Source organism: Astyanax mexicanus, chromosome 18, assembly GCF_023375975.1.
Source record: "Astyanax mexicanus isolate ESR-SI-001 chromosome 18, AstMex3_surface, whole genome shotgun sequence".
NCBI lineage: Eukaryota > Metazoa > Chordata > Actinopteri > Characiformes > Acestrorhamphidae > Astyanax > Astyanax mexicanus.
In genome coordinates, this window is record NC_064425.1 from 23,435,735 (window position 1) to 23,449,859 (window position 14,125).

Sequence of the window (14,125 nt, forward strand, 5' to 3'; positions counted from 1 at the left end):
ATTGATTTAAATCGTGCTCTGGCTCATATTGACAGTTAATGGGGCAGACCATTTCGGGTTGGATTTTTTTGGTCCTAATCTAAGCTCTAACGTTTCAAATGTTCTAATTCTCAGTGTCCTGACATGACCAGATTTGCTATCTGTGCTAGCTAGCTTACTACCTTACCATCTAATATATTTATTCTAAAATCAGAGGGTCTTTTAATGTAAATGTTTCATAATATTTTTGTAATATTTCACAAAAAAAATCTATTTACTTAAAAACACAGAATTACACACAAACACACAAACACAATGTATTTAGAAAAAAACTCTTTTACACACTTGCAATTGCACGTGTGTAAAAATCTCTCCAATGCCCCAATCCCTAATACTTTCAGACTGTTGCTTTAACCTTTGGTCCTTAATCCTGAGCTTAGCACAGTTAGCAGCTAATGCTAGTACTGCTCCAGCCTCATTGCTGGAGAACTAAACTGAAACTCCTCTATAACTCTGTACTTCAGCAGAGCGACTTAACTTCTCCTTACACCAGATTATAAGGCGCACTGACGTTTTTGGGAAATTGAAAGGATTTTAGGTGTGCCTTATAGAACGAAAATATCTTTTAAGCTATGCTGTAAATTTTTAATAAATGATCTGAGATACTTGGCCTGGGGAAAATGGATTGGCCTGCCAGATTATGAGTTGGCACGTCTGGCTCCGCCTCTTCTCTCAACCACACAGACTCTGGTTGCAAATTTGTCCATGGTTTTGGCTTCATTTGATTTTATTTCTATAGAACAGGTGGAAATAGAACTGCAGCGTCCAGGTTGTCCTTAAGTCGTTGGTTTAACACAGCAAAAAAAAAAAAAAAAAAAAGCACCTTCAGAACATGTTGCTTCAAGTTATTGGCAGTTAACTGTTGCTTTGAGAGCTTTGTGTATGAGAAACACCACCTGTTGGAGCTTAATAGCATGTTGAATGACCAGGTCATCACTCTTTGTGGCGGTGAAATCTCTCTGTGGAGAGTACCTTTAATCAAAACCTGCCTTTTATGTGATTCACACATTCAAAGCAGGACAAACGTAGTCCTCCTGCATGTTATACCATGCCTGACTGTGCCCAGCTAACCCACAGTCTAGGCTTCGCAAAACCTCAAGGTGTGGCAGATGCTGCAGGAGTGATACAGAGCCGTTTCATGGGGATTAATGGAGGAGAGCTGGGTCGACACACTTTGATGTCAATGTATTGTGAGATTACGCCCCAAGAGTCATCATTAAGCTCTGAGCTGTCGAGCTTTGGACCAATCACAGAGATAGGGATCTTCCTCCTTGGCCTGTAAATAAATAAATACTGGGAGAGTGTAGGAAGCTTCTGCCAAATTATGGTTGGAAATGATGCAGCTAGCCTGCTCTGTGATCAACCAGACATCATTTTGGCTGTGTATTGGTAGAAACACTATTAAAACCCTTCTAAAAAAAAAAAAAGTCTGCAAATAAAGTTATGTTTGTCTGGGGGAATCCTGGATGTCTGTCGCAGTATATGTTCTACAGCAGAACAGTGTCTGTGTGTGTGTCATTTTTAGGATTAAATCAGTCTTTAATAGGAAATTTGTGTCTAAAACTAGAGGGCAGAATCTGTTTGGGGCTTTGGCTGCATATCTGCTGTGGAGTATGGTCAGGAAATTGCAGTTATTATAGAAAGTGATGATGACGCAGGAGGCAGCAGGCCTCTGAATACAGGTCAGTTAATCCAGATCCACTCTCAGATTAACACGAGTGCTCAACACTGCACTGATTCTTCTTCTTTTCTTCTTCTCTTAATTTTTCTTCTTCCTTCCTAATTCGGCTTCTTTTCCATTATTCATTTTCATGTTCATTTTCCTTTTCATTTTTCCTTTTTTTTCAATATTTGTTCTCCTTTTTATAATTTTTTTTATTTTTTACCTTCTATTTGACCTCTTTCTCCTTTTTTCCTCCTCCCAGTTTTCTAATTTGTATTGCCTTATTTTTTGTTCTCTTCCTTCTCCTCCCTTTCTTTATTATCCTTCTCCTTTTTATATCCTTTTTTCTTCTTCTTTGATATTTTATCTTTCTTCTCCTTCTCTTTCATCCTTTCTTTCTCTCCTCTTTTGTATATACCCTTTTTGTCTCATCCTCCATCTTTTTCTCCTCCTATTTTTCTTCTTTCCATTCATTGAAGCACTTATTTTTATCCTCTGTCTTCTTGTCTTTTTGTACCTTTTCTATTCTCCTCCCCTTTTTATTCTCCTCCTTCTTTTCTTGTTCTCCTGCTTTTTGTTTTACTTCCTTTACTTGTTAATGTAATTTGATTCATCCTCTATCTTTTTCTGTTCCTATTTCTCCTTGTTCCCATTCCTAGTACATCTTTTTATCCTTCTTCTTCCTGTCTTTTAAAATGTTTTGTACCATTTCTTTTGTTCACTTGCTTCTATTTTTCCTCCCCTTCTTTGTTCTCCTCCTCTTTTTGTAGTTCATCTGCTTCTTGTTTTATATTGTATTTTCCTTATTTATTTTTCTCCTCATTCTTCTTTTTCTCATTTTCTTCTTCTTTCCCTTTCTCCCCCATATACAAGTTTATGTAATTTTTTCTCATCCTTCATCTTTTTCTCCTCTTATTTTTCTTTGTTTTCATTCCTTTCCCCACTTCTTCTTCTCTCTCCTCATCCTTTTTGCTCTTCTCACTTTTCTCCTGCTTTTTCTTTTTCTCATCTTTCACCTTCTCCTTCACATTTTATCTCTCTCTCTCTCTCTCTCTCTCTCTCTCTCTCTCTCTCTCTCTCTCTCTCTCTCTCTATCTTGTCCCCAGTTTTTAGCAACTTGTAGTTTGAACACCTTATTGAACTCAATAATAACATGATTTATAACCTGTGTTATCAGTACAGCAGTATTGCAGTGCGATGACGAAACGTTATGTGTGTGTGTGCGTGCGTGCGTGCGTGCGCGCGTGTGTGTGTCTCAGTCAGTCGCCCCAGGGTAAGGTGTGACCGAAGTCGACACTATTGAACTGCTACACAAGCCTGTCTGTAGGTTTCTACATCACACCAGTACTCTTATTGCTTAGAAACTGTCTCTAATATTATAAACAATTTCTTTATTGGAATAAATATTTTCACTTTAAATGTACCTTAATGTTGGAAAGCTGTGCCTATTTATGCTACTTTGGACACAAACCATTTTCATAAGATGCTTAATATAATCTATTCCATCTCTTTCTGTCAGACTGAGATGTTTGCTGTCCTCACATGCCTCGACGCTCCAGTATGAATATGTATGTCAGGCAGTCTGATATGGATGAGTGTACAGCTAAACCGGTCTCTAAGCGTCTGTGAACGAGTCTGAACCCACACTATTGCGGTTTATTCTTTTTGTTCTTTTTATGGTAGTGATTCTTTATAATAGCTAGTTATTGTTTGTGTTTTTAACAGTCTGTTTCTCTGCATGTGGGCTCAGTGTGTGTGTGTGTATGTGTGTGTGGAGGTGACCCATGCAGGAAAGAGGGGGTGGGGAGGAGGGCCTATTTACATTGGCAACACTACAAGGGGAAATGAGCTGACTTCAAAGCGTGAGAGCAGTGGAATTGTAAAAGGAGTGCACACATGGTTCAGGAGGCAACACACACCGACTCTGAAACACGGAGAATCTCCCAGCTCGCCAGTGAGGGGGCAGGTTAGCAGGTGTGTGTGAGAGAAAGAGAGAGAGCGAGAAGAGAAAATTCACTTATTGAATCTAGTGCTGGATCCAGGGTGGTAGATTGAGAAAACACAAGAGACTTTTTCATATACTTTTTCATTTGTCCTGTTGTACAGAATAATTAAGTGAAATATGTTCTGGAGTATTATTATAGATGACATTTAAAAGAATTGAATTGTAGTATTAGGATTTTTTTTTGTCACTTTTGTAGTTTCTAATAGGAGATTATAATGCTGCACTGACCTTTCGTGTAGGGTAGGAGTTTCACCTATTTGAAAGCCTCTGGAATATAATCAAGAAGAATATGGACGATCACAAGCCATCAAGCCAAGCTAAACTGTGTGGCATAAAGTTATCCAAAATTAGTCTGTAAGACTGGTGGAGGAGAACATACCCAGATTCATGAAAACTGTAATTAAAAGCCAGGGTTATTCCATCAAATATTGATTTCTGAACTCTTAAAACATTATGAATATGAACTTGTTTTCTTTGCATTATTTGAGATCTGAAAGCTCTGAATCTTTTTTTGTTATTTTATCCATTTTTCATTTTCTGCAAATAAATGCTCTAAATGACAATATTTTTATTTGGAATTTGGGAGAAATGTTGTCCGTAGTTTATAGAATAAAACAACTATTTTTATTTTACTCAAACATATACTTATAAATAGCAAAATCAGAAACTGAAGCAGTGTCTTATTTTTTCCAGAGCTGTATATCGTATCAATACTTGGCATCAAATATAAATATTATTATTGAAACAAAGATGCTCTATACTCTCTAAGACTTGCCCTAAAGTTTTATGAGTTTAGAATCAATATTAGGTGGAATAACCCTGGTTTTTAATCACAGTTTTCATGCATCTTGGCATGTTCTCCTCCACCAGTCTTACAAACTGCTTTTGTATAACTTTATGCCACTCCTGGTGCAAAAATTCAGTCTTCATTTTCATTTGTTCATGGCCTTCTGCTGTTGTAGCTATTTATTTATGAATAATGTGTATACAAATCTATAAAAGATAATAACTTCATTGGGAACTTTTTTTTTTTTTTTTTTTTTTTTACTTGGTTTGTTTTCAAAATGGAGTTTTTGTTGCATGGTTGTGGCTTAGTTTCTTCTTAGTAATTCCACAATTAACAACCCACAATTCTCATTTTTTTTATTTTTTTTAACTTAACAATCTTTGAAGGGCTTAATATTAGCTATTAATATCAGATATTTCTAATTCTCCCCTTTTTTTTGCAGGCATGTTGCAGAAAAGGCCATCCACAGAAGATTTTGTTGATGCCTTGGTCTCTGACCTCGATCCAGACTTTGAGACATTCATCATGGACTCGGAAGGCTAAAGGGGAAAGTCTTAAATCCACCATCTTCTGAAGGGAAAGATTAGTCCTGTTAGTCACTCTTGAATTCTATCATCTGCTTTGTAATGAACTTCCCACCTTAATCCTTAATTATTTTGGTTTACTGGAATATTCTTTTATCATATTTCATTCCAGATGCTGTCAATCATCCAACTTTATATCTAAATTATCTTTTTTTTTTAAGTGTACAACAGGAGATGCTTTTGGGCATGTGTTTACAGAGGGAGATGTTCTGGTGATGGTTTGAGTCCAGAGTGTTGTAGCAACATTAGCTTAGCATCTGCTATTTTAAACTACAAAAGCAAACTTAAGATATTCAGACATGTCTTGGCCGATCGACTGCATCTTGGAGTGAACTGTGATGAATCATTTTTGCCAAACTATTTCTTTAACAAACAAGGGAGTCTAACAAGTGGAATCAGGTGCTGTAGTATGTGGTTGGAACAGCTACAGGCTATGTGCATGAGGACATGAGGACATTTTTGTATTCTATTAATTTATGGATAACCTGTGTACAAGTCTTGAACTGAGATTTATAGATTCTTTTTCTTACCAATTCTTTTTATAGAATGAGTTTTTGCAATCAACCATGTTATGCAGTTTGTTTTTGAAGCTCAAAGCACTGTTTTTTTTGTTTTTTGTTTTTTTAAGGAGCATTCCACAATTCACAATTCTAATCCGTGTTTAATATCCGTCCTCAAGGTCCAAGACTCCTGCATCCTTTTACCCAAAAGCCACTAAGACATGTTAACACAAATTCCGTGCAAGCTTGTTTTTTTTCCAGCTACAGAGTACCTGTGGAATGTTGGATAAATTCCTCCAAACTGTCTTGATGGTTAGGAAGTGCACACATCATGGATTTTATATGGAACACTTCTGTGAAGAATTTCCTGGCGACTTCCGTAAAAAAAAAAAAAACTATACTCTGTAATTTGTTAAGTTTTTAATTATTGTTTATTGACTTAAAGAATAAAAAAAAAAGTTCCAGCTACTTGTTTCAGGAATACTGTATGAATTTTGTTGAATTACAAAATGTGGCCTTTTGTATTGTTTCATATGGTTTATTTACAAATATGTAAAGCAATAAAATTCAAGAACAAAGAACCAAGTGCTCATCAAGCATAATAATTCGGAGAAGTGAGTGGTCATGGACTATCTACATTATAAAAAATATTGTCCTTCTATTTCCTATATTACAATATCTACAAAGCAACAAACAAGAAACCACATATGTGCATCGTGATTTACCTAGACTGTAAATGTACACTCTCAAAAACACTGTTGCACCCAGAAGAAATTAAACTTTGTGGGTAGTCATGCCAGACTGGACTCATCCACATACTGCTGCTGTCTCAAGAGCATGCCTCAAAACCTACGTTCACATTACCAGGCTGAAGTGACTCTCATCTGACTTTTTTGCTCAATGTGGCTCAGATCTGATTTTTTCATGTTTCTATGAACATGCTAAAATCCTCTTCTTTTTTTTTAATCAGATTAAAGTCACTTTCATATGTTGTCCTAAATCAGATACGTATTCGATCCATGGAAATGCGACATGAATGTAAACAGTCAAATTAAAATGTATCTTGTTGCTTTTATGCATGCGCTATATGCTTCTCTCTCATACACACACATCTCTTGGTGCAGCTGTGCAGCTATAGCTGCAAAAACAGCAAATGCAATCCGCCTGGCCTTTTTTCACCTCCAGGTGAGCTAACCAACATACTAACGTTAGCGGTGAGCTAGCTAATATTATCAGCAAGCTAGCTTATATATTTTAACATTAGCAACAAGTTAGCTAAGTTACCAGGGAAAGAACTAAGCTTAAAAAAAGAGGAAATGGAAAACTTTAAGTTTAGATTAATACATTATTTTCTAGCAAAGAAATTATGACTACATTTTTGGATCTTAAATTATATTCATTGAAGTCTTAAAAAGGTCTTGAAAAGCATTAAATTTGACTTAAAATTTGGTGCAAGAACCCTGTGGGCTTAAGACCACTCCAGCAAAAGATGCTCCAAATATGAGCTGCTAGCGCATCCATGTCCCTTCATGAAGCTACGAGTCATCTCTCAAATCTGACGTTTTTTTGTTTGTGAAGAAAGCAACATTTATACACATATCAATGTGCATGTGAGGCGTTTCAGGGACGGGTTTGTTTACACAACACACAAATACAGGTCACTTAACATTTGTGAATGTAAACCATCAATCATCCAGCCAAATCGGATCTGAGCAAAAAAAAAATCGGATTTGAGCAATGTGACTTGTAATGTGAACGTAGCCAAAGACAGTAGTAGAATAGTATTAAATAGTATTAAAATCTGACACTTTCTTCTGTATGCAACTATTTTTGCAACTCTTTCTTTGTGGATGAGTGTACATAGACCATACTGCATCAAAACAATTATTATACAAATATTGTTACCAAAAGAAAAGTACCTGTGTTCTAATGATAATGAAGGTAGGAATACACAATAAGAGCATTTGAGCCTATCAGTACAGGTATCTTCAAACTACTTTCTTCACAAACGCTGCTGCAGTAATGTGCATTTCTCTCTTTCCCCCCCTCTCATATCACAAGTTCTCTGCTTTGCTTTGCTCACAAAGTAAGGAACTCCAGAACTCCTTAACTCCAGTTCATCTTCATTGCCGGATCTGGCACTCTGTACAGGTGTCTGCCATCTCAACACTGCATTGCACAAGCTTTTCACTCCGTCTGCTTTACTGTTTTTTACAGATCATGCTTATGTTTATTTACAGAGTCTGTTCTGATTTGTGTAGGATAACCGGGGGCCGCCGGCTGCCGGGAGGTAACGGCACGTCACCTGCTTTCAGAGCGCGCGTGTGGCCTCCTGTAATCTGAGCCGGGATCTTCCTCAGGGCTTTTCACTTCCAGAGCCGTTCTTCAGGGCAGACACGAGTTAGATAAGGCCAGGTCATCCTAGACAGGGAGAGAGGAGGCCCGTGGAGAACAATGGGGATCACTTGTTAACAAAAGTACCACTTAAGTCAGGCAAACATGCAGTTTTCAACCAATAAATGCTTGTTTAAATTGTCCTGGCAGTGTCTACATGTATCCTTTTGCATGAAGCATCAAGACATTAACACAGATGATTAATCCAGCTTTCTCTTTTTACAGAGCCTGGAAATGCTTTAGCAGTTCTATTTTGTGATGTAAAAACAATGTGATTTTGTTTTGTAATTGTGATTTAATACAGTTAATTTTTAAGAAATTGACAGCATTAATATAAATATTATTCTGTTTTGTCAACCGAACATTGATTATTTTATTAATATTTAAATATGTGTTTTATTAATAAAAAGAAGAAGGAAAAAGTAACCGATCATTATTTGTTACAGAATATTATTGTAAATAATGAGAACTGACATTACTAATCTGTATATATTTCTTGATTTTGGTTAAAATAATAAAATTTTAATACTGACATGAATAATATGAATACCACAGAAAAACTGTCCTTAATGTCCACTACGGACATCTATAACATCAATATTCTAAAAAAGATTGAAATAACATTATAAAACTGAAATATTAGAATGCCTGTGTTTGAAAATCATTTTATATTGCAAAATATGTATTGATATTGCATTAGTGTCCAGCCCTAAATCACCACTTGGTGTACTGGAATACTGATACTGAATGCTTTTAAGACGAGGGAAAAAAAGAGACCACTTTAAAAATAATGAGTTTCTTTGATTTTACCAAATTGAAAACCTCTGCAATATATTTAAGAGGAAGATGGATGATCACAAGCCATCAAACCAAACTGAACTGCTTGAATTTGTGCACCAGGAGTGGCATTAAGTTACCCAAAAGCAGTGTGTAAGACTGATGGAGGAGAACATGCCAAGATGAATGAAAACTGTGATTAAAAACCAGGGTTATTCCACCAAATATTGATTTCTAAACTCTTAAAACTTCATGAATATGCATTATTTGAGGTCAGAAAGTTCTGCATCTTTTTTGTTATTTCAGCCATTTCTTATTTTCTGCAAATAAATGCTCTAAATGACAATATTTTATTTGGAATTTGGGAGAAATGTTGTCTGTAATTTGTAGAATGAAACAACAATGTTCATTTTACTCAAACATATTCCTATATAAAGCAAAATCAGAGAAACTGATTCAGAAACTGAAACGGTCTCTTAATTTTTTCCAGAGCTGTATATATATTTATATAAGTATTGCAATTATGTTTGCAGTACTGCATTGATTCCAACCACACAGTATAAATGTATAATTTATGGTTTACAAGCAAAGATTGTTGGCAAGACTAGTTCATATCAAGCCCAAACCTTGCTTGAGATTCCACTGTTCTTACTAGATACAAAAATCAACTCTTATGCAGATTTGCTTATGCTTATGGTAGTGTTTTTGTTCTATCACATTTTCTATAAAAAAAGCTAAATAAATCACAGTATACTGCAATATATTGCAATAAGCAAGGTAATCATAACCCCTGCACCGTGATACATCTTATATTGCCAGGTTCTTGCAAATGCATAGCCCTATTTGACACCAGGAGGGTGTTTATTATGATATAAATGTTCTTCTGTGTTGTGGAAGGAAACTAAATAATCTGTTCTTTTGATGTTCAGCTTTCAGCTTTTCACCAATGGTGCTTTGTTGAGATTTTATGTGTTTCCTGACATTCTCTGGCATTGATATTAGGTACTTGTGCATTAATTTAGCCTCAAACAGACAGCCTGACTGTGTTAATATGGCAAACACTTAATTATACTACTATTTACAAAAAGGACTCTATTACACTTATACGACAAAATCATGGTACAGGTATTTGTATTGTGTGCCATGACATTTGCCCCATCATTTTAGATAAGAGCACTACATTTATCTGATAATAGTGTGTTTGGGGTCTCGTGAATCCTGCCAGAGTTACTTATCTGTACAATTCTATGTCATAATCAATACCACCCACTGCTCTTTCCACTGTGGGTGGTAATGCCTTCTACGACGCATTCTTGTGGACCGAAGAATGTTAAATGTCCATGTAATTTTGGAAACTGTATGTCCTATCCATTTAACACCCTCTATCAGGCTTCGCTCAAAATTGCTTGATGGTCCATGTTGCCTTGCCACGAGCACACTGGCCGGTACTCAGCCTCACTCACAAGATAACTAATCAACTTCCTACAGGTTTGGGCTTTCCCAAGCTGTGCCCTAAGGTAACACTTAATATTTAATTTTCATACTGCATGTCAGTGTATAGAGACTTATAATACTCAATAGAATTATTCATAAACTCTGTCTTTACCTTCCATTGTAGACAGGTGTTGCTGTGACAGGAGCGAGGTATCTGACAAGCTGTCTTCATCTTGTCGAACATCTGAAGTGGGTTTAGTGGAGACAGAATGTGAGCAGTCTTCCTCTTGTTCGTTCTCTTCCTCCTCATCATCCTCCTCCTCTGAAGAAGAAGAGTTGTTGCTCGTTTTGGGCGGTGAGGGTCGTTTTGGGCAGCCAGAGTGAGGGTGTGTCCTGTATGCAGTATTGTCCATGAGTGGCCATGCCTCTGAGAACTCCACAGGAAGAGGTTCTGGAGTCTGTTCCAGATCACCTTGGCTGCTCCCCACTGTTGGGTGTACATGTCTGCTGCAGAAACCAGAAACATAGTTTAAAAAGTGTCTCCTTCTGCTCATGAAAACAAATGTACAAGAAATTATTGTGAGTCTTATGATATAATGCCAAATTCTGACTGTATGCAGTAGAAGTCAAGAGTTTGGACATAACTTAAGTTAGATGAATACTAAAGTCATCCAAAATATGAAGAAAATCATGTGGAATTATCATAAAAAAATCATGTGGAAAAAAGTGTTAAACAAACAGATTAGATTTAGATTCTTCAAAGTAACACACCTCTTGCTTAGATGACAACTTAGTTCATTTCAGTCAGCTTTATAAGGTCAAGAGTTGAGAAATTTAATTTCAGGGCTCCAAGTGGTCCAGCGGGCTAAGCGCTGCTACTATGATCAGTAGATCGCCAGTTTAATTCCTATTTATGTAGCTTGCCATCAGCTGTCGGAGCCCTGAGAGAGCACAATTGGCCTTGCTTTCTCTGGGTAGGAAGATGGCGCTCTTTCCCCACATCACTTGTCTGATGTATCAGATGTATCAGAACCGAGTCGCTGCGCTTTCCTCCGAGTGCGCTGTGATGCTACTCAGCAATGCTGCATCAGCAGCAGCTTGAAAAGAAATGGTGAATGAATTCACATATATCAGAGGGGGCATGTGCTAGTCTTCACCCTCCTGGTGTTGGGGCATCACTAGTAATATGGGGAGTTCTAATGAATGGGTTGGGTAATTGGCAGTGGACAGAAAATGGGAAGAAAATTAGAAATAAAATTATTTTAAAAAAGTAGTAAAGTTGGGATTGTATTCAGTGAACAGACCTATTTGAGCATCCCTGATAAGAGACACCTAAATGCTTTACAGAGTATTTTGGTTTGTTTAACAATTTTCAGTTTACTTCATTGTTTCTTAGATGTTTCTCCATATTCTGGATGACTTTAGCATTCATTTACAGTGTAGGACAAATAAATCAAAAGAACAACATTGAAAGAGATGATGTGTCTAAAAAATTGACTAGTACTGTCTATGTTTTACACTTGTCCATTGCAATCATAATGGCTGTGTCGCACAGAATGTTGCTACCTCAGTGCTTTGCTGCCTGTGCTGAATCATATGCCAGTACATTAGAAGACAGCATTGTGGCGAGGGTCTTATAGGGATATAAAGTGAGTCAACTTTATTTCAGACATGACTGGATGCCTTCATGCCTCAAAATGTTTGCAGGGTCTAGTACTTCTCCTCTTACCTGATATTGAGACTGCTTTGAGATTGAAATGAGCTGTTGTCTTGACCTTGTTCCTGACTACATGTGTCTTCACAGCCCAGAGAGGGAATCAGGGGCACAGGACCGGCTAAACAACAACAATAAGGTAAAAACAATATTATATTATTACTAGGGCTGTGAATCTTTGGGACTCCCACAATTCGATTCAGAATTGATTCTTGGGGTCACGAACACATTTTTTTCGGATTCTTTCAAATCTTTTTCTTCATCCTCCATACTTTAGCGGCGCAACAACAAACATCGTAACACAACACTACACACCCTTCTGTAGCCTAATAGGGAGAGGCAGTAAGAGCAAAAAACTTTCCATGTCCTGTTGCTGCTGTCTCGCGACACTCACCTACTGTCCCGCGGAGCTCAGCTACTGTCCCGAGAAGCATCTCGCAGTGCTTTTTAACTGTTTTGCGGAGCATTTCAACTGTTTTGCGGAGCATTTCAACTGTCTCGCGGAGCATTTCAAATGTTACCGTATTTTTCACACTATAAGGCACACCAGATTATGAGACACACTATCAATAAACGTCTAATTTCTGGTCTATGTTTATACATAAAGCGGACTGGATTATAAATCCCATTTTAAGAGACACTATAAGGAACTTCTAATTCATCAGGTCCCGCCGCTGGGTGGTGGTGGTAGTGGTGGTGTGGGGGTACCTAATTAAGTAAAGTAAAGCTAAGCTAATAAAAACTGTAATAAAAAAGACTTTCTTTTAAAGTCAAACAAGTGCTGGATGTTAATCTACACAGATTTCTCTCCTGTAAACTGTAAAGCGCAAACTCACCACAAGTTTGCCCAGGCATGTGATGGCAGTGACAGCAGGGCTGATGGGAAAACTCAAGAACTCGCCGTCGATCCAAGCAAGACAGCTCTGCTCCAGCAAAGGGGCCATCCTGGGATCGTAAGGATGCTGCAACATATCATTAACAAGAGTTATTTATTTAACTGGGTCTAAAATAAATAGAGATCAAAGATATGAGGCGGTTTCTCAGACTAGTACACAGCATTTTCAATCGAGATTTTTCAATTCAAGGAAAAACACAGTCCACAGCTTGGCTTAATCCCTGTCCGGGAAACTGAAGATTAGGACAAAGAATTTATTTCTTTGGAGGTAAATGGAAGTGGAGAAATGTAGAAAATCTCAGTGTGAGTTAAGGATAATTACCAGGTTTTTTCTCCAGGAGCTGTCTCTTGCAGTAGATGACACAAAGGATGAGCAGAGCGAGTAAAACCGTGGCCAGGGCGCTGCAGATGACCGCAGCAAGGGCCATGTCTCTGGGGCTGGTCACTGTGGCGGGGATGGGCACCAGATTCACACGACCGCTACCTGAACATACAAGAGAGAAAAAAACTCTTAAACTTAAAATCTTAAAAAAGAACAATGTACACAGAATATTAGATCATTTAATTATATTTATTATTATTATATAGGCATATTAGTTGGGTTTGAAGCTTTATCTTTTAAACGTGTGTAATTTGAGGCTCATTTATCGCGCTGGAACACGGACGCACGGATGGTGGTTTAGCAGTTAGCTTGCTAGCGATTAGCTTGTTAGTGTTTAGCTTGTTAGCGGTTGCTTGTTAAAGGTTAGCTTGTTATTGATTAGCTTGATAGTGTTTAGCCTGGTAGGTGTTAGCTTGTTAGTAATTAGCTTGTTAGTGTTTAGCCTGTAAGTGGTTAGCTTGTTAGTTGTTAGCGGTTGGCTTGTTAGTGTTTAGTCTCTTAGCTTGCTAGTTGTTAGCAGTTAGCTTGCTAGTTGTTTGCGGTTGTCTTGTTAGAGATTAGCTTGTTATCGAGTAGCTTGTTAGTGTTTAGCCTGGTAGCAGTTAGCTTGTTAGTGATTAGCTTGCTAGTGTTTAACCTGTTAGCTGTTATTTTGTTAGTTGGTAGAAGTTTTCTTGTTAGCGATTAGCTTGTTAGTGTTTAGCCTGTTAGTGGTTAGCTTTTTAGTGTTTAGTCTGTTAGCAGTTAGCTTGCTAGTTGTTTGCAGTTGTCTTGTTGGATATTAGCTTGTTATTGAGTAGCTTGTTAGTGTTTAGACTGGTAGCAGTTAGCTTGTTAGTGATTAGCTTGCTAGTGTTCAACCTGTTAGCGGTTATTTTGTTAGTTGGTAGAAGTTTTCTTGTTAGCGATTAGCTTGTTAATGATTAGCTTGTTAGTGTTTAGCCTGTTAGT

The 14,125-nt window shown here is 37.3% G+C and overlaps 2 protein-coding genes across 4 annotated transcripts in view; one reads left to right on the forward strand and one right to left on the reverse strand.

The window, feature by feature from the left end:
• Positions 1 to 6,046, forward strand: part of mipepa (mitochondrial intermediate peptidase a) — a 27,597-nt gene extending 21,551 nt beyond the window's left edge. Inside the window, exon 19 of the mRNA XM_007234504.3 lies at positions 4,937 to 6,046. Within this exon, the coding sequence (XP_007234566.3) occupies positions 4,937 to 5,037 (101 nt within the window). The 3' untranslated portion in view covers positions 5,038 to 6,046. The remainder of the gene's footprint in view (positions 1 to 4,936) is intronic.
• Positions 5,960 to 14,125, reverse strand: part of tnfrsf19 (tumor necrosis factor receptor superfamily, member 19) — a 37,814-nt gene continuing 29,648 nt past the window's right edge. The window contains exons 6-10 of one of the 3 annotated variants that reach the window (XM_015601632.3): positions 13,115 to 13,276; positions 12,734 to 12,859; positions 11,913 to 12,018; positions 10,356 to 10,687; positions 5,960 to 7,999 (exon numbers count right to left, since the gene is read on the reverse strand). In XM_015601632.3, the coding sequence (XP_015457118.2) occupies positions 7,995 to 7,999; positions 10,356 to 10,687; positions 11,913 to 12,018; positions 12,734 to 12,859; positions 13,115 to 13,276 (731 nt within the window). In that variant the 3' untranslated portion in view covers positions 5,960 to 7,994. Of the gene's footprint in view, positions 8,000 to 10,355; positions 10,691 to 11,912; positions 12,019 to 12,733; positions 12,860 to 13,114; positions 13,277 to 14,125 lie in introns of all 3 variants that reach the window. The other 2 variants (XM_049466869.1, XM_007234503.4) reach the window with 2 other exon arrangements.